We start from the raw sequence: 25668 nt of genomic DNA, 5'->3' as shown, positions 1-25668 counted from the left end.
TATGCTGTTGTACAGGTGTTGGTTAACAAAGCAATATTCCCAGACACCAAACCTATGCCAGCAAAAAGTATCCCCCTACCACATCAGCAATCTCAACCACAATTAAGCAAAGATTAATAAAGATAAAAATAGATTATGAATATATAAAATATGGCATAGATAATATGAGATGACTAAAAGAGGGGAAATATTATTGAGTGGGAAGAGGGAGGAAAATTGATTAGAGTAGGGATAGAATTGAGGTGAAAAAAGGAGAGAACAAATTTTAAAACATACGTAAAATATGGGTGATGAGAACAATAGGGTAAGAAAAGGGAAGAGTATACTATGAGATTTGAAGTAAAATTGACAAGGCATTGGACCAATGAGAGCAAAAGTGCAGAAAAGCCACAGCAGAGTGGACAGCCATGACAGCTGAATGTAGTTTAACAAAAGTAGAATGGGCCCTAGCAGGTATGGCTCAGTGGACTGAGTGTTGACCTGTGAACCAAATGGTTGCTGGTTTGACTCCCAGCTGGGGCACATGCTTGGGTTGTGGGCCAGGTCCCCAGCAGGGGGCAAGTAAGAGGTACCCATACATTGATGTTTCTGTCCCTTTCTCCTTCCTTTTCCCTCTCTCTAAAAATAAATAAATAAAATCTTTTTAAAAATTAAAAAAATAAAGGTGGAATGGGAATAAGAATATTGCACAAAATCAAAAAGTGAGTATGAGATGTCTATAGTAGAGAAAAATGATTTGATAAGATGGGGGAGGTACACTAATAAAAGTAAAGAGTAAAACCTAGGTTGAGAGAGGGGACAAAAAACTGAAATAAAATTCCTGACTCAACTGATTAGGGGCAGGGGGAAGGCAAAATGGAGTAAGACCAGGGAAGAGTATTCTATGGGATTTAAAATACAAATAGTGAACACATAGGAATTCTGTTGGAGAAGCACAGCAATAACTGTGGCATTTTGCCCAACTAGCCACTGTATAAAATGTGGAAAGGGAATAAGACTCTTGTAAGAGGGGAGAAAGAATGTGAGCTGACTTAAGAGAAGAAGAGCATTTATGAAGGTTAGGTGGAGGAGAAATAGTGAGAGTCAGGGATAGGAACATGGTGTAGTGTGAGAGAAAATAGTTTTCTAGAAACAATAGTAGGAAAGGTCAGAAGATGGCAAAGACCAGGGAAGGGGCTGCTGTGTGGGATTTGGAATAAGAATAATATGATTAAAAATATATAATCTGAATAAAGAGAATAAAAAGTAAAAAAAAAGAGTAGTGAGTTATTTGGAAAATGAGAGAAGTGAAAGAAGATAAAGTAAAATGCAATATGAAAGGGAGCAAAAAACCTCATAAAAAAACAAACAGAAAACAAACCAAAAAATCCCAAAATGAACAAAAAATTTTAAAAATGAAAAGGATTTTTAAAATATATTTTATTGATTATGCTATTACAGTTGTCTCATTTCCCCCTTCACTCCCCTCCACCCTGTACACCCTCCCCCATCCACATTCCCCCCCTTTAGTTCATGTCCATGTGTCATAAGTTCTTTAGCTTCTACATTTCCCATACTATTCTTGCCCTCCTCCTGTCTATTTTCTACCTACCATCTATGCTACTTATTCTCTTATTCTCTGTAACTTTTCTCCCTCTCTCCTCCTCCCACTCCCCTGTTGCTAACCCTCCATGTGATCTCCATTTCTGTGGTTCTGTTCCTGTTCTAGTTGTTTGCTTAGTTTCTTTTGGTTTTGTTTTAGGTGTGGTTGTTAATAATTGTGAGTTTGCTGTCATTTTACTATACATGTTTTTTTTTTCTCTTCTTTTCTTAGATAAGTCCCATTAGCATTTCATAAAATAAGGACTTGGTGATGATGAACTCCTTTAACTTGACCTTATCTGAGCAGCACTGTATCTGCCCTCCCATTTTACATGAAAGCTTTGCTGGATAGAGCAATCTTGGATGTAGGTCCTTGCCAGTCATGACTTGGAATATTTCTTTCCAATCCCTTTTTGCCTGTAAGGTCTCTTTTGAGAAATCAGTTGACAGTCTGATGGGAACTCCTTTGTAGGTTACTGTCTTCTTATCTCTTGCTGCTTCTAGGATTCTCTCCTTCATTTTTACCTTGGCTAATGTAATTATGATGTGCCTTGGTGTGTTCCTTCTTGGGTCCAACTTCTTTGGGACTCTCTGAGCTTCCTGGACTTCCTGGAAGTATATTTCCTTTGCCAGAATGGGGAAGTTCTCCTTTATTATTTGTTCAAATAAGTTTTCAATTTGTGGCTTTTCCTCTTCTCCTTCTGGTACCCCTATAATTCGGATGTTGGATTGTTTAAAGATGTCCTGGAGGTTTCTAAGCTTCTCCTCATTTTTTTGAATTCTTATTTCTCCATTCTTTCCTGTTTGGTTGTTTCTTTCTTCCTTCTGGTCCACTCTATTGAAGGAGGAATTTTTAAAAAACCCTGCAAGTTCTGATGAAGAGCAAGATGAAATTTGTCTCAGCTGTTGGTGTTTGCTTTTTGAGTGCTTTCTGGATGTCTGTTTTTCTCTTAGCTCCAGGTCTTACTGTCTTACTCCTAGGGGTGCGGGGGAGCGGGGGAAGACAAGCCCCCTGCTGCTTGTTAAGCCTGCCCAGCTGGTTTTGCAGATCTTCCTGGCACTAGTGCTGGCTGCTGCAGGCAGTGGGGGCTTGGGCTCAGTTTTCCCTTTCCTGTGGTTCCTCCAAGGAAGGAGGCTCATTCTGGGCTACAATAATCACAGGTGCTCAATTTCCAACTCACCACCCCTCCCAGCATCCTGTGGCTGGTACTGTCCACTCTGCACAGTTGCTCCAGGTTACCTACCGACAAAGTATCTCACTTTGCACCCTTTGATCAATCCGTGGGGTGCACTGAGTGGGGGCAAATTGCGCCCACAATCCTCTCTCCTTGTCCAGGCAGCTGCATGCTCAAGGTCCCTGCCCAGTGAGCCTTAGTTCCCCTTTTTGAAAAACGTCTCTGTGGGTGTGCCACTGCCTCTTGGAGCCACTGCTTGGCTTTCCACACATTTCAACTCTCTGGCAAGTCCAGAGTCTGTCTCAGTCATGGCCACTTGCGGCCCACCTTTTCTCCCAGCTCCAGGTGCCCCAGGATCCCTCTCCTGCTCTCTGGCACTGTTCTAGCTAGTGACGGCTGCCCCAGCTTGAGTGCACTGCCCGCTGTGTTTGTGTGTGCCACGTCTTTCTCGCCAGACTTTGCGCGTTCAGTCTTTCCTGGAGCAGGTCTTCTATTTCCCCACCCTGGAAGCGGAGGGAGATGCTAGGCTATCACTGGCCTGGCTCTCCTCCAATGTTGACCCCAGAACAGCCATTGTTTCTGGCACCATGCTCGGGGACTTTCCCCCTCTGCCTATAAAACCTCCTTACTGCCCGTTTTGAGGCATCCTCTGCTCACTTTCATATCAGCTGAGATTCTTTTGGCTGATCACTGTTTTTCAGAAGATCAGCTAAGTGTCCAAGTTGGGTGCATGAGCAAGTGGGCTCAGTTCCCACCTACTTGGCTGCCATTTTCTCTCCCCCTAAATCCCTTTTTTGAAGGTACAAATTACAATTCTGTAAGCTTTTTCTTAAGTCATTTTCAGAATTTCTGAAAAATACTCTCAAGTCCCAGAAAACCATTGTGTTACCACTTTTCACCATGGTCAGCTTCTCACTTCAGAATAATCCTCCCCACTCAGTTGTTCAGATTGCTCTTTCAAAGCTGGCTTCCACAGGCTGTTGCTGTTCTCCAGGGATAATTCTGTCCCAGGCATGCTCCCAGACTACATATCTAATTCCACACGGAACAGCTACATCGAGATTATACTAGTGTGCACAATTTTACACAAGGCTTAGGGGTAACTAGTGGAACCACTGTACTACTGATACCCTGTGACCTTAGTCACCAACCCTTCCCTGCTCCCTCACTCTTCACATCTGCAGTAACACCTCAAGGGCCAGCTTCTCTCCATCAAATGGATTCAGTCAGTCAGGGGACATACACTGGGTGTCAGTTATGTGCCAGGCAATATGAAGATACAAGGGTGAAGCAAATAGACACAGTTCCTGTTTTCATGAGACATTAAATAATTACAGAGTTGAGCAAATAATTCTAAGTGTGCAACATACTGCCAAAGAAATACATGGAGTCCAGGCTTAGGTCCCCTGCATTCTCTGGGGCTCAGAGAAAGGGGAAAAAGACCACTCCCACTTCTTATATTCTATCTAGTCAAATTAATAATAAAATAATCTTTACAAAAGCAATTCCTACCTTCAGGAAGACATTTTTTTCCATTATTATGCTGTTGAACTCATGATTTTGTTCATATTTCCTCAATAAAAAATGAATAAAGCCAAAATTCATGAACACTTAAACTATGTGCTTGGCACCATTCGAAGCTGAATATACATATTGAGCGGGCCAAAAAGTTCATTTGATTTTTTTCCATAAAATGGCTCTAGCAGCACTTAGTTGTCTTTAACTTCATTCAGAACAATTTTGTTAGATTCTATTGTGACAGCTGTCATATCAGCGTGCATTTAAAAAACTAATCAAAATGGTGAATTTTTGTGTAGCCATTTTAATATTAAAGATGGAAGAAAATAAGCAATGTTTTTGGCATATAAGGCTTTATTTTTTCAAGAAAGATAAAAATGCAACTGAAATGCAGAAAAAGATTTGTGCAGTGTATGGAGAAAGTGCTGTGACTAATTGAACGTGTCAGAAGTGGTTTGTGAAGTTTCGTGCTAGAGATTTCTCACTGGACAATGCTCCATGGTTGGGTAGAGCACAGCTGAAGTTGATAGCAATCAAACTGAGACATTAATTGAGAATAATCAATGTTATATCATGCTGGAGAGAGCCAACATAGTCAAAGTGCCCAAATCAATAAAGTTATTGGTGAAAATAAAAATGTGTCTTTTACTTTATGGTAAAAACCATAAGGGCTTTTTGGCCAACCCAATAATTTTCACAATAACCTATGAAAGAGTCCTATTAATTTCCCCATTTTCCTGATGAGGCAACTAAGGCACAGAAAGGTTTTAACTAGCCCAAAATCACACAGCAAGTAATGGTAGAATTAAGAATGCAGGCAATCTGACTGCCTAGCTCAAAGTCTTTATTATTGACTCTTAATAGAGAAATTTTGTATAATCACAGATAGGTCATTAAAATGATTTTCCCAAAACAATAGTTCAATCTTCCTCCAACGGTATATTCTACCTCCACCTTTAAAGCAGAGAAAAAACATTGGCAACCCCTCACAATCAGTTTCCCATCTGCTGCCTCTGAACTTAGTCTCAGAGTGAGGCTCTGGGCACTCTGCCACATCATGCTTCTCTATTCAGATGGACTCTCTCCTTTTCAGTTGTTGAAACCACACCCATTCTTCTGTAGAAGTCAAAGTAACCCCTTCTCAGGGCTAGTTCATAGTGACCTCTTCCATCTCTGGATTCATGTAACAAGCACTGTTTATGGCCACACTCTTACAGATGACCTTCTCTATTAAGTTCATAGGGAGTGTATATTTCCCCAAAGTAAACAGCACAGTGTCTTGCATGAAATTGGTACTCAAAAAGAACTAAGAGAGGGTCCCCAGACTGTAGGAGATCTGTGTGGCAGGCAGCAACACTGGTAGCAAGTAGACATTTTAGCTCTTGATTATATGTTTTATATAAGATTTTTAAAAATCTATGGATACTATGAACATATCTAGAAAATATTCATTCAATAACTGTTTAATGTGCTAGGTATTAAAAGTAGATTAAACTCTCTTTCCTGACCTCCACAATTTACCAGCTGCCTTCCAGATATATCCACAAATTTAAATCCAAGATTATTGTCCTTATCTCTACACCACAGAAATAAATATTCCAAACTTGCCCCTCCTTAAAGTCTTAACATTTCTTGCAAGCTCTCCATCACCCTTGGGATATATGTGTCAATTACTTTTTCCTTAAAAAATCTAAGTTATATATTCCTTCTATGAATGTATGAAGAAACAGTACTAAGAGACTATGTTCTTAACTCTTTTGCCACCTTAACAATACCATCAGGGTACTCTTTCTGTTCACTTGTAGATCTTGTGTTAGAATAAATTTTAATTTATTGTTTGCTAAAAGAGTTTAAAATCACTTTCAGAACATTATTATTTTTAAAATGTTTTATTTTATTTATTTTTGGAGAGAGGGCAAGGGAGAGAAAAAGAGAGAGACAGAAACATCGATCAGCTGCCTCTTGTGTGTCCCCAACCAGGGACCTAGCCTGCAAGCCAAGCATATGTCTTGACTGGGAATTGAACTGATGACCTTTTGGTTTGTAAGGTAATGCCCAACCCACTGAGCCACACCAGTCAGGGCCAAAACATTATTTTTTTAACTGAGGATTGTAAGTGGGACAACTGAAGCAAAGGAATTGTTATGCTTTTCACAGTCCTCGAGATACAAATCTTCATGCAATATAGAAATGTAATCAAATAAAATTAAAATTAAAAATGCTAACAATTCATATTAATAATCAGCGGTAGAGGTGTTTCGTTTTCTGCCACAATTTCATTCCAGAATTAATTAGTTTCTAAAATAAAATACATGGAAACTTAAAGACGCACTCGAATCTTAATGCAAAAAACATAAAATAGAGTTTTAGTTCTTTATAACTTTCTGTAAAAATTATCCAAATGTATTGGTACAGATTATTTCAGGAATGAAATCTGGTTCCTATGTTAGCTTTCCAGACAAATTTAAAGAAAGGCATCTTGGCATTAGTTTGCTTCTGCTCTAAGTGGGTTCTTTATATTTTACTTGAATTAACTTGTAAAGTAATTGTTTATCTATAAATCAGTATAAAGTAAAAAACTGGTAAATAAAAAATAGTAAGTACAAATAATCTGAAAGAATACTGTTAAGACATTTCTCCCACACCATAACGGTGGTATAAAACATGAAGATGACGCTTGATGGGATCCACAATAAAGTAAGAAAATGTCTGTTCATGACTCTTTGTCGAAGGGTAGCATAAACCAACAGAATCCTGAAAAAGATAAACTTAAAATTACTTAGTATACAACCTAATTTAAATAATAATCAACATATTTAACTAGTATATTTTCTGTGAAAATGTCACAAAACATCAAATCTTGACAATAAATTGGCAGTTATTTAAAAAAATATCATCAGCACAGTCTACTATGCCAACAAAACATATGTATTAGTACAACACAAACATGCATAATTCTTTACCTTCTGTAATTCATAGTTCAAAAGGAAATCTCATCTTTTTAAAAAGTGCTTATAAAGTGCTAATATTGCAAAAATTTATATTTTTCAATTTTCTTCTTAGTTTTCTTTTAAAATGTGGTCCTTATGTACTTAGAGGCACTATATTTCTTTCGTTTATCAGCCAAAAGTACCTAGCCCAGCAAAGAAGCTAACACACAGTAAATAATAAATATTGAACTGATTAAATGAAGATACTTAGCAAGTGTCATTTGTGCCAGTAATCTTTTTTTAAAACTACTTTTTAACCATTTTTATTTTTAAGATTTTATTTTAAAGACAGGGGAAGAAGGGAGAAAGAGAGGGAGGAAAACACCGACTGGTTGCCTCTTGCACACCTCTACCTGGGGACCTGGATTGCAACCCAGGCAGGTGTCCTGACTGGGAATGGAACCTAAGACCTTTTGTTCCTAGGCTGATACTCAATCCATTGAGCCACACAAGCCAGGGCGCCAATAATCTTTTGTATACTAAATTTCAAGCATCTGATTCTGTGATATATATACATTTATGGCATTCTTACTTATTTGACCTATAAGTTGTGGTTTGACAGAGAACTATGTTTTATTCCACTTAAGTCACAGATTTAGCTCTTAAGGAAGCTAGGGAAAAAGGTTCACACTGTTTTCCAAATAAAACCATATCTTATCAAATTTTAATTTTAGCCCTGGCTGGCGTAGCTCAGTGGATTGAGTGCAGGCTGGGAACCAAAGTGTCCCAGGTTCGATTCCCAGCCAGGGTACATTCCTGGGTTGCAGGCCAGAACCTCCAGCAACTGCACATTGATGTTTCTCTGTTTCTTTCTCTCTTTCTCTCTCCCTCTCTCCCTCTCTCCCTCTCTCCCTCTCCCTCCCTCCCCTCTCTAAAAATAAATAAATAAAATCTTTAAAAAATTTTTAATTTTAACAAAAAATTAAATCTTTTTTTAGCAGGTGGAATTAACTCAGTAATGGCTTTAATTCTCTCCTGTGATTATTGCCTAGACCCAGGAGTCAAATATACATTAAATAATTTACTTTTTGTTTGGTAACCTGAGCCTTCTTCTTTGATACCTGATACCCTCTTTCAGCTAAGAAATTCAGAGTCTGGATGGTATTTTGATCAGAAGCCTCCTCAGAGGTGCTGTAGATTAGTATATAATCTACATATTGTAAAATGGCACCTCCTTGTAACTGTTGCTCTCTACGATCCTTTCCTAATACCCTAACAAAGAGGTGAGGAGTATCCCCAAACCCTTGCGGCAATACAGTCCACGTGTATTGCTGATGTATCACCATCTTTTGATTAGTCCACTCAAAAGCAAACAAATATTGAGTTGGGATGCAAAGGAATGCATAAGAAGGCATCTTTCAAATCTGACACTGAATACCACTGAGCATCATCAGGTACCTGCGAGAGCATGTTATAAGGGTTAGCTACTATTGGATGTAAAGGGACTACTGCTTCGTTGACTAACCTTAGATCCTGGACTAATCTATACTTTCCAGTGGGTTTTATCACCAGTAAGATGCGAGTGTTGCAAGACTGACAAGGAACTATGAGCCCATGTTGTATAAGTTTATTTATATAGGCTGTAACCCTTCCAAAGCCTCTTGTTTAATAGCATACTGCTTCCTGTGAGGATAATCTGACCTGGGCTTTAATTGGATTTTAACTGGTAATGCACTCTGCTCTTCCCAGAATCCCAAACTAGTGGGTTTACTGCATGCAGAATTGAACTGGGGATTCCCTTCTGGTTTGGGCTACTACTGATTATTATGACCTTGCTTAACTCAAGTGGCTCTTCAGGGAACAACAGGATGGTTCCCATTCAGGCTGAAAGGTCTTGGCCTAACAGAGGAATAGGGCACTGAGGAACAATCAAAAAGGAGTGTTTGAGCCCTGGCAAGTGTGGCTCAGTGGATTGAGAGCTGGCCTGCAAACCAAAGGGTCCCCAGTTTGATTCCCAGTCACAGCACATGCCTGGGTTTGCAGGTCAGGTCCCCACCAGTAGGGGGAGAGAGAGAGAGAGAGGGGCAACCACACATTGATGTTTCTGTCTCTTTCTCCTTCCCTACCCCTCTGTCTAAAAATAAATAAATAAAATCTTTTTTTTAAAAAAAGGAGCATTTGAATATTTGACTCTCAAACTGGCAAGTGATAGGGAATGTATAAAAATAGGTCTTAAGTTTTCCTTCAAACTCTATTATCTTCACTGACTTGGAGGAAAGAGGTTAAGGACAAAATAAACAGTATCAACAAGGAAGTTGATTTTCTTTCCTGCCACATCCAGAGTTACCTGGGACTCCTCAGTAGAGATGGGAATATGAGTATTCCCTGGGACCAACCTGTTCCCTGGGTGGTCCCCGACAGTAGCCATGACCTTGGGTGATGACCCCTTTCCACTCTGGGAACGGGGGCAGTCTACCTTCCAGTGCCAGGGGTCAGAACTGATATTCTTGCACAGAGAACAGGGTCCCGGAGGTAGGTGAGTGCAGTTCTTTGCCCAGTGTCTAGGATGCTTGCATTTATAATATGTCTGATCCTTTTGCCCCTGATTCTTTAAATATCATCATCTTTTTTCCTAGGCATAACAGCTTTGTTTGTTAACTTCAATTGTAACAACCTTATTAATAGCAAGTAATTAAAGTCATTGGTAGCAAATTTCTCCTCCACTTACATATGCTGTAACTTTAAAGATGAAAGAGGTAATTTGTATTTCCTTTGTTTGAGGATGCTTCCGAACACTAAAATAGAGAGGAAAGGTACATTTGAAATATAACAAACATTGGAATTATACACTTAAAATACTGATACATTTTAGTAGTCAGGTGTTCTTAATCATATACAGAGTCTGGCACAAATAATGCCCCTTTTTATTACAAAATCTTTTACTACAAAATCATAAGCATGTAATTCTGTAACATAACAATATCACATTCAAGCATACCATATAACATTTTAGGTCAAATGTTCAAATTAAAACTATAAATTATTATACCCATATTATTACCCTACCAAACACACTCAAGTAGGCCTTACTTCTGTGCTGGACCCAGTATAACATGGAAATATATACCATCCAACCAAAGTGGTTCAAAAAGGATGGCATCTGCAGTTCCATTCAAGGATGATGTAAAGTCAACTAAGTTGAAATTGCAGAAAATAAAATTTTAGAAGGTTGAGGTCAGTCTGAGACTCAAATGATGAAATGACTCCTTGGCAGAGATAATTATTGGAAAACAGGAACTGGTAAAAGTTATACTGAAGTGTGGACAGCTGTAAGGGGTAGATAAATGAATAATAAACTAAAGAATTATAGGACTTAAACACACATGTTAGTTCTACCACCGATTTGTTATTTCACTTTGAACAAGATTAACTGTTCTGAATCTCAATTTTCTCATATGTAAACAAGGCATACTATGGTTCTTTTAAGGATTATAGGGGAATTAGGTGGGGTAATGTATATAGAAAGTACTTGTTAAATTGTGTATTACTAAATTATATGATATTAAAAGCATTGTCTCTCAGTAGCTCTCTTTCAGTTACATTCCCTACAAAAGATGACCTGTGGCAATACATAGTGGGGAAGCAAACTGAGGATTGAGAAAATAAGCTACAGATAGATACCTACATATAAATATATACAGATAATGTTTATAATGCTTTATAATCTGCAAAATACCTTTAATAATTTACCTCATAAAGATTACACAATTCAATGAAGTAGGCATTATTTCATTACTTTTATAAACAGTAGGACTAGAAAAATTAAATGATATATTTAATATATTCCAACTAAAAGTGGTATTTCTAGGAACAGAACCTAGGTGACAAGAGTCCAGTTCTCTTTCCCCACACCTCACCTGTTTATCCTATACCCACACTCTATAAATAAATATGAATCAGGGGTACTGTTCAGGTATGGAAGGTATAGGTTAAATTTAATGGAAGATGTCCCTCTTCTTCACTTTACTGGGTGAAAGCATTGTTTCTCCCTCAATACTTATGTGAAAGTAATGGGAGAGAGAGGGGAGGAGGAGGAAGAAAAAAGGTGAACTTTGTGGAAGGGTGAGGGTGTGTGTGTGTGTGTGTGTGTCTTTCAGCTTATGTACCTATTGGGGATGGCCAGACCTAAGTTATTTCAGGGTTCAAGATTCTTAGGCAGCTTTTATCTCTAAAACATTTCATTCCAATTTAAACCCAGGAATCACATAATTAAATTGATTTCCATATATTTCTATGACATGGGTTGAGGCCGTTTTATTTTTCTAATGCGCAAGACATACTTTTTAAAAGTTGAAGACTACATTTAAATGCTGTGCTATAACCACTACATATAAAACATTTGTATATACCAACAAAACCACCCAGATCAAAATACAGAACATATTTACAGCTACCTCTAACTTAAGATATTGAGTTGGGGGTGTTTATATGGGTGTAAACTTATATAAAAATTCACCAACCTGTATGTTCTCTATGATTTGTTCACTTTACTGTATGTAAATTACTCCTCAGTTAAAAAATTTTAAAACCCCCTTGTAAAATTTGTGCTTTTCAAATAAACTTAGAGGAAAATTTAGTATTTGATACTTCATTTAACAACCACTTAACACATATTAACATGTACCATAAGTGTATTCCTTAAAAAAGAAACTGATTTATACGTCAAAAGTTGGTTCCTAACAGAAATAAATCATATTACTCCATTTTATTGCCTCTAATCCCATATTGCTATCACTTTAAAATATCCTATAAGATAATTTGTCTAAATTTTTATAGGTCAAGTACATTATCACCTGTCTGGTATCTCTTAAGAAAGAAAAGGAAATGTAAAGTGATATTCATTAGTGACCTCAGCTTTGCTACTAATCATTGCCTTGTATGATATTTTTGACAATCACTAACTCAGTTTCCAGATAGGTTTTTAAGGATGCTGGGACATAATTTCCACATAGTTTTTTTTAAAAGTGTGATTATATTAGTAGTCTAGAAATAAAGTAATATAATAAATGGTTTCTTACTAATATCATTTGTGCTAATTTCTGAGGATCAGTCCCATGATGACTCTAAACATGGTATATAGACCACTCTAAGTAACTCTGCTCATTTTAAGAAATAAGAGTCCCACTGCTTAATTAGCATCCAAAGTCCATAAGCTAAGCCTCTCAGTTCAAATCATAAAATTTCACATCTGGGACAGATAGTTTGGGAAACCTCTCCAAAAACTTTGACAAGTGCATTTGTTTAATGTCTAAAGTAAAAAAAGACAAAGGCACCATTAATAATTGTAGAATTATCTCTGCATATTTTTAAAATGTAATGAAACAGTTGATCATTTACTCTAATTAAAAAGGGTCTAAAGTATTGCCTATGTTATTTAAGAAACCATAAAACTTAAAAAGAAGACACTTGCCAACACTTTTAAAAGGTGTATTTTATAGAACTTGTAATAATGATAAGGGATAAAATATCTTAAGAAATGTTTTTATCCTTTTGTTTGAGTCCGAGACTCCTAAAATCAGACTCTGCAATGTGTCCCCAACATCCACAAACATGTCAGAATAGGTTAGTAATGATGTTTATCTGTAAGGGCAGGTTAGATACTGTAAAGCAGATATTGCATACATAACTAGAAAGATAGCAGATGTTTAAATAATGTAAAAGAATCCAAAATTCAGGTAAAGGAACAGGAAAAAATATCGTTCTTGATTAAATTAGCTTGTACACATGACTTAATTGAATATGTGGCTCACAGTTCTGAGAGATTACTGATGATACTCCAAGTTCTACCTATGTATCCTTAACTTATGTACTGAGATCTGTCCAGAAAGTATCCAGCCATGTACTATGAAAAAAAAGACATTTATTGAAAAAGATATAAGATACAAGAAACATCGTACATAGGACAATGATGCCTCAGTCCCCTTCAAATTAGGCACCTTGGGGTCTCACTTAGTTCTTCCAATCACCATCAACTACCCTGTCATATTTTCCTGAATCTCACTGATGGTCTGTCTGAAATCTCTTCCCTTTCAAAGGTGATTTTAGTTTTGGGAAAAGCCAGAAGTTGCAGGTGCCAAATCTGGGCTGCAGTGGGGCTGAGTCACCTGAGTGATTTGATGTTTTACCAAAAAACTCAGCACAAGACGTGATGCATGAGCAGGTGTGTTGTTTTAATGAAGCTGCCAATTAGCAGTTGTCCATAGCTGCGGCCTTCTGAATCATCTGAACAGTTACCCTGGAGGAATGTTCAAGCTTAATGTAAAATTTGAAGCAGATTCACTGCTCTACTCAATCAGTGATTTTGAATGCAATGGGCATACAGTACACATGCTCACTCAACAGCATCTACTGACCCCACTGACTAATACAGTGAAGTTGTCATTGTTCTTGCATGTACATTCCAGTCCACACTCTGGCTACCAGGTTACATCAATGTTGTGCAACCTGTTCTTGTTATATTAACAATGCCTGGACTTTTTCTGGACAGACCTCATATTACTTAATAACTGCTATTATTAGTCCACCCTACATCTTTAGCTTTACCAAGTGATACAGCATCTAATACAAATCAGCCCAACTAATATTAGAAAAGCCGCAAGCAGTGCATGTGATAAGCAAACCAGTATAGCTCTTAAGGGATTCTGAGATAATTTATTCTATTTGATTGCTTTGTGTTGGCATCTAAGCCACCTTAACCAAATATTTATTCGAATTACAATTTTTTTATTGAAATTGCTCTGGAAAGACAATTTCATATGCCCTCCTCATTCAGCAAAAAAATTCTTAATAATAAGCATGCTTAAATTTCAATTCTGAGAGAAATATTTTTGATTCTCAAAAAAAAAGTTATGCTATAATTGGGCTGTGCTCCTTCTCAGCCTCCCCTACCATGAGGTCTTATGGTGCATCTCCCTTGAACTGGGAACAGACTGCCTCCGTCTCTTCTGGTGCTCATGGACTTCCATGACTACTGACATTGACAATTTTCTCTTTTCAATTTCTGGAGTATTTATTAAAATATAAAGAGCTATAAACATTTGCCTATAATTAATTGAATGTTTGACTATATAAAATTTTACTTATAAAATATTTTAAACAATTATTTTACTATTATTTAATGTTAGTTTGTTGTAGTTTCCTTAAGGTTAAGGACTGTCTGATGCTCCTCTTGTAGCCTTTTTTAGAGTTTGGCAGAGTTCTGTGCACAATATTAACACTAGCTGGCTGCCTGTTTAAGTTATTCCATGGACACAATTCCTATTTGTCTGTAAGATGCCATGAATTTTGGCTACTCACTTAACAAGTGGCCATTACTCTTTGAGTTATACTTCTTCTTAGCACCCAAAGAGTGTGGAAGAGAATCACTGGTGAGAATCCAGGGGAGGGAATGTTGGAAAAAGCAGAAGTTTCTTCAGTGTTTAGGTTCTAAATTTATATTTCAAATATCTCCAAAAGAATTTTCTCCTCCACAGTGCATGGTAGTGAGGAATTCCACAGGTTCATGTGGCTGATGAGGGACAAAACACTTTGGTGGCAGTATGTGTGTGTGTCTACAGTATAATGAGAAGTATCTACAGGGAGTGCTAGAAGTGTTTTGTAAGTTTTCATGAGCTGCAAATTATAAGGACAGAATACTTTTGATGTAGGTATGTATATGTTTTTTCTGAAATTCTGTTACTAACATTATCTCTTCCAACAATCTTTAATAATTTTTTTCATAAAAATCAGAGACAACTTATAGAAATATTTTTGTTTTTAAAACCATATGACAGAAATTAACTAAATAAAATAGGTAAATCGGGCAGTTTGCTGTATAGTTATATGACACATGGAATGGATAAGAGAATTGATGTGTTGAGTGTAACAGTCAAGAGTTCAATAAGTAGCAAATTCTGCTGTTTTCCTAGTAAAGCATATTTTGTAACTAAACTCCGGGATTATTTGTTTTGCTTGTTCCTGTCTCCTATGCTTATAAAGATGATTCAGTATCTTCATCACTAAAAAACTCAACCAAAGAACTTTCACTTCATTTAAAATTAAAGTATAAATAAAAGGCATAAAATTTTTATACTCATTTGATCTTCAAAAAGAAAAATAAAACTCTAGTAAAATACCATATCTTTCAGACTGTAAGATGCACCCAGGTTTTAGAGGAGGAAAACAGGAAAAAAATTTTGAAGCAAAAAATGTGGTAAAATATTTAATAACATAAGTAACATAATATTTCACCAATGTAAATGTAAATGTAAAGCTACATTCGGACTATAAGACGTGCATCCCTTTCCTCCCATATTTGTGGGCCTCACCCCCCACCCCAAAAGTGCACCTTATAGTCCAAAAATATGGTACACAAAACAAACTGGGATTTGGGATTAGGTTGCAAAAGTAAAGATTACATCCAGATGAAAATTCTTCCACCTCTTTAGAACAAAGGTAATGATTTTTTCTACTATTAGTCAAGCAAATTCAAATATCCTGAGAGAATCTCATATTTTCTTGAGATCTAAAAGGAGGTCTGGGGTAGAAAGGGAGACCTGGAAGAGAGCAGTTGCTAATGAGGAATGGAGCAGGTAGCAGGTCTGAATGAGGGAACAAGGGGAAGAGGCAGGACAGTGAGGGGACTGAGCACTAAAAGAGGGTCAGGGAAATCTAGACATTTCCTAGCCAGGAAGAGGAGGAGGCTATAATGAGGGGGTCAGGGTGGTGCCATTTTTATACATTTTGGTTGCTAACAGGACCACAAAGAGATGCTGGGTAATCTCACCATAGTTAAACTATTTACTCTATTAACCAGATGTTTACTTATTGTAATCTAGCAACATTACCTCACTAGATCCTTATAGATAAGCTTTGTTGTTTCCAGATATGGATTAAGCTCATCCTCATATTGGCAAAGGGCTCCACCAAGGCAAAAATGTTTGAAAAGGCAAAACAGGAACTCTTCTCTATCTGGTTGGCTGAATATTTCATATTTTTCTGAGTCTTCCACTAGCAAAACCTATGTAAGATGACAAAATTCATCTTAATGTAATATAATTTGAGGTTCTAATTTTTATGTTTTTGAAGGTTTCAACATATATTTAAAAATAACTTTAGACCTATTTTAACAACCAATCCTGAGGCAATTGGAGAGTGTGGTCTATGACATGTGCAGCACTTGTTTTCATCCCATTTTATTGTTAGAAACTGATCTTCTATGAAAGAAATAAATCTAAATCTAAACCTTCTCTTCTACATTTTTATGTTCTAGTTTTTGTCTTTGGTAATTGTTTTAGTGCTATTGCAAGTTAGTGTTGAGTTGCCTTAAATCTTATTTGGAAACAAGAGGAACACAAATAAGTGGAGAAACTTCTCTATCACATTAGGTCTATAGTCTTTGCTTCTCTGGAGGCTAAACACAATTGTCATTTTCTAAGTCCTCACTTTACAGTGTTTGGATCACTACTTTTCTTACCCCCACAGTTACTCCATTTTTAACATATCAGTTAATTAGAGCCTCATAACCACCTCTCCTTTTCCTGTTCTCTAATAATATCACCTTACCCATCACAAATCTACATTAACTTTTGCAGTCTTGAGACTTTGCTACCACTTTCAGAAAACAGTTTGACTAGGTATGATGTTGGGGATTTTCTTATACCATTGGGAATTACAGGCAATTAATTAATTTGTTGACTATGGTGAAAATGAACAGGTGATGAATGTATGTTATAACATATATTTCTTTTTTAAAATTGTTTATACCCCACCTACTTTAAAAAAAGATAGTAAAAGAGCTAACAATAAAATACAGATAAGAAAAAATAATAATAAAAAACTGTTACCAAGAAACAAAATGGGAAAACAAATACACATAAAGAACTCTAAATGGAGGAAAGCTGTAAAAGTTGTACATACACTTAACACTTCCAGATAGATAAAAGAGGAAAACATTAAGTTATACAGCAATCACTGTCTAGTGCAAGAAGTACACTTAGTTGTAAGAATTGATTAAGCTTAATGCATTATTTACCCCAATCTCAAGTTTCATTATATGAGGTATTTTAAAACATAATAAACTCTATGGTATTGTCTATATACAGTTTACTGATAATGACTTGACGAAAGTCAAAGTTATATATAGTAAAAGATAGGTAAGGGGAAGTGGTCCATAGTTTACTGCCCTCTGGGTGTGCTATTTACACATCTCCCATCTCTTCCTCCCTTCCCATCTGTAAGGAATGATGTGATACTAAAGCCCAAGTTTGTAGCTACTTAAAGATATGGCTTAATATAATTGTGACTAAAGCTCTTAAGAAAGAATAGTTTAAATACACGTTGATAGAAGATTATTTGACTTTGGGTGGTGGGCACACAATGAAATATACAGATCTTATTAACCAATGTCACCCAACTAATTTAATTTACAAAAAAAGAATGATACACATTCATTCATTTCTTAATGTTAATAATACATTTCTTATGAACACTCATACATTGAATTGATTAGGTTGTGCAATTTAAAAATTACAATAATTAGAAAAATTCTGGGATGAATGTTAAAACAATAACATTCTATGGCTGATCACCCTCTCCATTCACATACAGGTCCAGTTACAGCACTAACAGATTTGTGTGCAATGGTTAATGAGCCAAACTTCTAAGCCGCAGTCAGAAAGGAGGTTATTATTATCAGTACTTATGTTACAGTGTGCCAATAGAGTCTTTGTTGCTGCACAATGGGGGGCCCTTCTAATTTTAGGCTAAATCTGGAAGTCATTTATTTACTTTTCCAGTCAGAAAGCAACCAAGTTAAAACTTTCTGTTGCCACAGGGTGGCAAAGAACACAAGCAAAACATACAGGCAAGTAGCAGAAAAAGAGTCCCAGCACTTCCTGAATAGAGGTGCTATTCATGGCATAAATAAGACTGGCCACAGCAGGCAGTTTTAAACAGAGTACTCTGTTGGAAAGCAAATCCTCCTTTTCAAAAAGTCCACTGCTGTGGCTCTCTGTAGAAGTGTTGGTGAACTCTCCAAAATTAGGGGTAAGGGCCTTGAGACAAAAAAAGTTAAGTATGCCAACACAGATCAGTGACAGAGAGAAGAGCTGAGGTTAGTCCTACCCAAAGAAGAGAAACCCAGACTAGATCAGACACTTTCTAAGGATAATTTCCAATTTTTGGTAGGCAAGAGTAGAAATTAATGTAAGATCCCTACTGTACAGTATTTATATTATCTTGTTATATGTAAATATGCTTTACTTAAAACCAAACTATATACAGTCTCAATCAGATGAGTTTAATTATTCTCAATTAGTTCATTTTATTTTTCTTAAATGAAGAGTTCTCTTAGGTGTTGTGCTGCTAGTGTAGATCAATGTATAGACTAGCTGGATGCCTTGGGGTCTCTTACAGACAAGACTGCTCTGTTCATTATGGGGCATCAGTAGCTTCCCTAGTTCATTTCTATCTGGATTACATTAGATTTGGATGTAATGGATACATTAGACTTGTATATTTCCTGTCTCTCTTAATGTAGAATAATAATAGTAATTAGTAGTTAATATTATCGAAAGCTTACTAAGTGCCAGGCATTGTGCTAAGCACTTTAAATGCATTTTGTCACATAATTCTTACACTATTCCCATTTTATAGATAAAGAAACCAAGGCTTAAAGAGGTGAAGTATAAGTTATTAAGTTGTAAAGCCTGGATATGAACCTAAGTGTGTTTGATAACAAAGCCCTAATTTGTAACCACTTTGTGAATATTCTTTTTTAATAATTAAAATAACAATAATATTTCAATTGCACTCCATACTTTTTAAAAAGTGCACTTAAATGCTTTCTCATTTTCTTGATGCTTTTGGGAAAAAGATAGAATGGATATTTAAAAACTTTCTTTATTGACTGATTTTAGAGAGGGGGGGAGAGAGAGAGAGGACCATCAATTTGTTGTTCCACTTATTTATGCATTCATTCATTGATTGTTGTATGTGCCCTGACCAGGGATCAAACCCACAAACTTGGCATATCAGGACAATGCTCTAACCAACTGAGCTACCTGGCCAGGGCCTAGAATGGACCTTTTGATTTCCATGTTGTACAGTTAAGATCTTGAGGCTCAAGATATTGAATAATTTGCCTACAGCTATTATTATCTTGTAAATAATATATAACTCAGAAATTAGGTTAATAATCTGATTCCAAATTCAATACACCTCTCAACAAAAGAAATTTAACTTAATCAAATGGATTTTTTGATCTCAGTGATAAGATAAAAAGATTCTTTTACTCTAGGTACATTTTAAAATACTTGTTTGATAAAAGCCGTGCATTGAAGAAAAATAGACCAGGATTTCTCTGCCTTAGCACTATTGATATTTTGGGCCAGATAACCTTGTTGTGAAGGGCTGTTCTGTGTATCATGTCCTGTGTATGTTAGCAGCATCCTTGGCTTCAACCCATTAGATGTCAGTAGCACCTAGCTGAGAACTTCTGAAACACACAAATAATTAAGTGGATAGTAAAACTCTCCTTCAAGACAAAACCTACCAATGTAATAATTATTAATGATCATTATTCATTGATAAAAAGTATTTTGTGAATTTTAGACAGGCAAATGTTTTTTCCTGAAACAAAATTTTATTGTGAAATTAAAAAATTCTGCACTTACCTTTCGTAACTCATCAGAAATGAGAAAGGGATCACAAAAAGAATCTAAACATTTAGCAATATGTCCACTGTCTCGTACAATATCTTCATTGTATAACCGTCTAAAAAATGACATTGAAAGCTGTGTGCAAGGAACATTTATAGCTTCAATTTTTTTCACTTCAGTTCCTGAAAAATGATATTTTATAAATACAAATATAAAAATTAATTATGCATTTGCAATTATTTCCAAAACAGGTATTAGTATGCAGAGGTTCAAAGTAATAAAATCTAACATGTATTGATATATTTAAGAGATATATTAAAGAATTTTATTAAATTTTTATTTTGCAATGTTTTGGTTGTTATTGATTATTAAAAGTTTGTGACAAAATTTCACCATTTCAGGCCTAGGTGAAGGATTTGTAAACTAGAAAGTACTTTAAAATGAAGTAGATATTTTTCTATTGTATGTATAATACAGGGTTCTTAGATCATCTTTTTTGAAATACATTTTATTGATTATGCTATTACAGTTGTCCCATTTCCCCCCCTCTATTCCCCTCTGCCCTGCACACACCCTCCCACCCGAATTACCCCCGTTTAGTTCAGCTCCATGAGTTGCACATATAAATTCTTTGGTTTCTACATTTCCATTTTCTACCTACCATTTATGCTACTTATTCTCTGTACCTTTTCCTCCTCTTTCCTCCTCCCACTCCCACACTGATAACCCTCCATGTGATCTCCATTTCTGTGATTCTGTTCCTCTTCTGTTTAGTTTTTGTTTTTTAGGTTGAGTTGTTGATACTTATGAGTTTGTTGTCATTTCACTGTTCATAGTTGTTTTTGATCTTCTTCTATCTCTCATGTAAGTCCCATTAACATTTCATATAATAAGGGCTTAGTGATGATGAACTCCTTTAACTTGACCTTATCTGGCAAATACTTTATCTGCCCTTCTATTACAAATGATAGCTTTGCTGGGTAGAGTAATCTTGGATGTAAGTCCTAGGCTTTCATGACTTGGAGTACTTCTTTCCAGCCCCTTCTTGCCTGTAAGGTCTCTTTTGAGAAATCAGCTGACAGTCTGATGGGAACTCCTTTGTAGGTAACTCTCTCCTTTTCTCTTGCTGTTTCTAAGATTCTCTCCTTCAGTTTTGTCTTGGGTAATGTAATTATGATGTGCCTTGGTGTGTTCCTCCTTCGGTCCAACTTCTTTGGGATTCTCTGAGCTTTCTGGACTTCCTGAAAGACTATTTCCTTTGCCAGAATGTGGAAGTTCTCCTTCATTATGTTTTCAATTTCTTGGTCTTCCTCTTGTCCTCTGGCATCCCTATGAATTGGATGTTGGAACATTTAAAGATGTCCTGGGTGTTCCTAAGCTTCTCCTCACTTTTTTTAAATTCTTATTTCTTCATTCTGTTCTGGTTGAATGTTTCTTTCTTACTTCTGCTCCAAACCGTTGATTTGAGTCCTGGTTTCCTTCCTGTCACTGTTAGTTCCCTGTAGATTTTTATTTCACATAATGTGATCTTCATTGCTGCCTGGGTCTTTATGCTGTTGAAATACCCATTGAATTCCTGGAACATCCTAGTTGTTCCTCCCGGTTTATCTGCATGCGAATGTGGGACTGTCCTGTCTGCCAGCTGCTGCCTCACCCAGTCCTCCAGACGCTGCTTTGCCGAGAGCCTTCTCTACCTGGCTGCCCGTCTCTGCCCCTCCTAACGGTCTGGATGAGTGTTTCTTCTTTAACTCCTTGGTTGTCAGACTTCCACACAATTTGATTTTCTGTCAGTTCTGGTTACTTTTTGTTTTTAAATTTGTTGTCGTCCTTGTTTTGGTTGTGTGAGGAGGCACAGTGTGTCTATGTATGTCTCCATCTTGGCCAGAAGTCCCAGAAAGCATCTGATCACTTTTAATGCATACAAGTTCTGTCCAGGAAGTATCCAGCCAGGTACTATGAAAAATAGAGACATTTAGTATGCAAGAAGATACAAAAAACATTGTACATAGGACAATGATGCCTCTGCCCCTTTCAAAATAAGCACCTTGGGCCTCACATAGTTCTCCTAGCATCTCTTCCACTGTTTAAAACATTCTGCAAAATCCTTTGTTGGAATTGCAATCAGCTGCCCCCTCATCTTTTCTTGAATCTCATTGATGGTCTGAAATCTCTTCCCTTTCAAAGGTGATTTTAGTTTTGGGAAAAGCCAATAGTTGCAGGGTGCCAAATCTGGGCTGTAGGGGGGCTGAGTCACCTGGGTGATTTGATGTTTCACCAAAAAACTCTGCACAAGAAGTAGTACTTCTTAGTAACTGTTTGGCTTGGGGTGGTGTACTCATGATGGACAATGCCTTCCCAATGAAAAAACACAGTTAGTGTGGTCTTGATCTTGCTGCCACTTTGCCACGCTTTCTTCGGGTGTGAAGAACTATGTGACTTTCATTGGGATGACTGGGCCTTGTTTCCGAATCATAGATCTAGACCCACAACACATCTCCAGTTATGACCTACTTGAGGAAATCTGGTTCATTGGTAGTGGTTTGAATTAAGCCATTAGCAACTGCTGCATGATGTTCCTTCTGTTCTGATAACAGAAGCCATGGAACATATTCTGCCATGACACGTTTCATGCCAAGAGCCTGCATCAAAATCTCGGACATAGTAATTTTTGGAATCCTCAGATCAGCTTCTAGTTCTTGCACTGTTAGTACCTGATCTTTGTTGATTGCAGCCTGTACACATTCAACATTCTTAGATGTTTGCTTGTTGCAGGTCTTCCAGAGCATGGGTCACTTTCAACACATTCTTAACCATTTTTGAAGCATTTGTTGTCACACTTTTCTTGCACTGCACTCATTGCATCATCCCTGAAAGCCTTCTGAATCATCTGCATAGTTAGTTTCCTTGGAGCAATGTTCAAGCTTAATACAAAATTTGATGCAGATTTGTTGCTCTACTTATTGTCATTTTGAATGCAACAGTGGCACAGTACACATGCTCACACAATGGCACCCATCACCCCCACTGACTAGTACAGTGAAGTCCTCATTGTTCATGTATACATTCTAGTCCACTCTCCTTGGCTGCCAGGTCACATTGATGTCACAGAAACTGTTTTCATTATATTAATAATGGCAGGACTTTTTCTGGACTGATCTTGTATATCAGAATTACCTATAAAAGCACAGGAATTACTTTATAAGACTTTGGATTTGCATTATGCTTAATGCATATTACAAAATTTTTTTTTTTAATGTAAATGTGATCTTTTTTTTATTTTATTTACTTATTTTTAGAGAGGGAAGGGAGGGAGACAGAGAGAGAGAGAGAGAGAAACATCAATGTGCGGTTGCTGGGGTTATGGCCTGCAACCCAGGCATGTGCCCTGGCTGGGAATCGAACCTGGGACACTTTGGTTCCCAGCCCGCACTCAATCCACTGAGCTACACCAGCCAGGGCACAAAATTTTTAATTAATATAACTAATGGGTATTTCTAAACTCCTTAAGGGTGTCTTGAATATTCTTCTCCATCTAAACATTTCTTCATTGTGACGTTATTTACAGTGTTTATTGCAAAAGAAAGGTTTTCCTTTTTAAGATAAATTTCAAACTAGGCCCTAATCAAGTTATCACAAGTTTAGAATTAGAAAAATTTGAAATCATGGTCTTTTGTCCATTTTTTCTCTTGTAGTTTTGGTTCTTCTCCCCGCCATTCCACACTTACTTCCTGAATATGTCTTTCAGGGATAGATTTTTCATTACTAGAAGTTCTATTAAATTACAGAAATACATAAAAATTAGGTATCTTTAACATTGCCTCAATGAATCACTGAATTTCCCTTTTTTGTACATATATATATACACACACACACACACACATTCTCACTCAGATTTAGTGGCGTGGCATTCTTCTTCCTTTAGTGAGGGAGATTGTAGACCAAGATGTGGAGGCCCTTGGTATATCCTCTCCTAATATATTTGCCAGCTCTTTGCCTCCAGAAGTCGCTTGAGATTCAGAGGAGTAATTCTGGTGATTATTTGCACTTCTTCCCGCTGGCTGTCTACCTGGAGTCCTGCTAGGACCTGAGCTGGGCGAGTATAAAGGCAAAAAGGGTGCCTAGAGCCAAGAAGAACTGTATATGCCTCAGTAATTTCAAAAGCACTGCTGCTAAGAAAAGCTCCTTTTGTTTCAGAAGCAAAATCTTCTGTGAGATTACAGTGAGAAGACCACAGAAAATAACTGAGTAGATCTAAGAAATATTGCAAGACCAAAAAACAAGAGCAGTGAAGAGCAAGGCAGTCTTTGATGATGGGTTGATGGCCACAGAATGAGGGATTAACATTGGGCAACCTGCCATTTTAACAAATGTACACAAGTTCTGACTTAAGGAATAACAAGAGGGCTTGGATTCTGAGAGAAGGTAGTTAAATACAAACTAGTTAATCTGAGGCACAGAAATAGCATTTACTATGGACTGAATTGTGTCCCTCTAAAATTACTGTGTTGAAGCCCTAATCCCCAATGTAATGGTACTGGACATGGGGCCCTTGAGAAGTAATTAAAGTTAGATGAGATCATGGGTAAGGTTAGGACTTGAACACATGAATTTTGAAGGGAAACCATTCAGTCCATAGCATTCTGCTCCTGGACCCCAAATTTCATGTCCTTCTCATATACAAAATGCATTTATTCTATCCAAACAGCACCAGAAGTCTTAATCATTCCAGGATCAATTCTAAACTCTAAAAATCCAAAGTCTTATCTAAATATCATGTAAATCAGGTATGGGTGAGACTAGAGGTTAAGATTCATCCTGAGGTAAAATTCCTCCCCAGCTATGAACTTGTGAAACCAGACAAGTTATATGCTTCTAAAATACAATGGTGAGATAGGTACAGGATAGACATTTCCATTCCAAAAGGGAGAAACAGAAAAGAAGGAAGAAATAATGATTCCAAGCAAACCAAAAACTTATCAAGGCAAATTCTGTTAGATTTTAAGCCCGAAGAATAATCCTCTTTGGTTCAATATACTACTTTCCGGACTTCCGGCAAGATGGAGGCATAGGTGGACACACCGTACCTCCACACACAACCAAGATTGGAACAACAACAATTTAGAGGCAGAATAACACCCAGAACTGACAGCAAATTTATCTGAATGGAAGTTGGACAGCCAAGAAGTTGAAATAGACCCGTTTATCCGGACTGGTTGGAGGGGTGGAGACAAGCAGCTGGGTGTGGGTCACAGCTCGGCGCAGAGAACAGGGAGAACGGGGTGCATAAGGTAACCAGGAGTGTGTAAGGCATCTGGGACACACAAGATTGCAGTGGGTGGACCCTGAGTACGCAAGCGGCAGCTGGCAGACCCAGTGAGGCAGCGATTGTGGAGCAGGGCAGAGCACATAACCAAGGATCCCAGGGAAGGGGCTGAGGTCCCACAGAGAACGGAGCTGCTGCCATTGTTCCCTCTCGACCCTGCCCTCACATACAATGTCACAATCTAGTGACTGGGGTGCCCAGCCCTGGTGAACACCTAAGGCTCCGCCCCTCACCATAACAGGAGCGACCAGACCCGACCCCCCCCCCAAAAAAAGAGAAAGAGAGACATGGCTCAAACAAAAGAACAAATCAGTGCCCCCAAACTCTTCCTTTTGAGCGACCAAGAGATAGGTAACCTATCAGATGCACAGTTCAAAACACTGGTGATCAGGAAGCTCACAGAATTGGTTGATTTTGGTTTCAAATTAGATGAACAAATGCAG

The 25668-nt window shown here is 37.3% G+C and overlaps 1 protein-coding gene across 1 annotated transcript in view; it reads right to left on the bottom strand.

The window, feature by feature from the left end:
* Window positions 1–6784: 6784 nt before the first annotated feature.
* The window catches only part of CFAP300 (cilia and flagella associated protein 300), a 32172-nt gene continuing 13288 nt past the window's right edge, over window positions 6785–25668 (bottom strand). The window contains exons 4-7 of the mRNA XM_028516348.2: window positions 19918–20084; window positions 16090–16262; window positions 9933–9999; window positions 6785–7028 (exon numbers count right to left, since the gene is read on the bottom strand). Of these exons, the coding sequence (XP_028372149.1) occupies window positions 6900–7028; window positions 9933–9999; window positions 16090–16262; window positions 19918–20084 (536 nt within the window). The 3' untranslated portion in view covers window positions 6785–6899. The remainder of the gene's footprint in view (window positions 7029–9932; window positions 10000–16089; window positions 16263–19917; window positions 20085–25668) is intronic.

This window comes from Phyllostomus discolor, chromosome 6 (genome assembly GCF_004126475.2).
Source record: "Phyllostomus discolor isolate MPI-MPIP mPhyDis1 chromosome 6, mPhyDis1.pri.v3, whole genome shotgun sequence".
NCBI classification, from domain to species: Eukaryota; Metazoa; Chordata; class Mammalia; order Chiroptera; family Phyllostomidae; genus Phyllostomus; species Phyllostomus discolor.
This window is presented reverse-complemented; position numbering and strand designations above follow the sequence as displayed.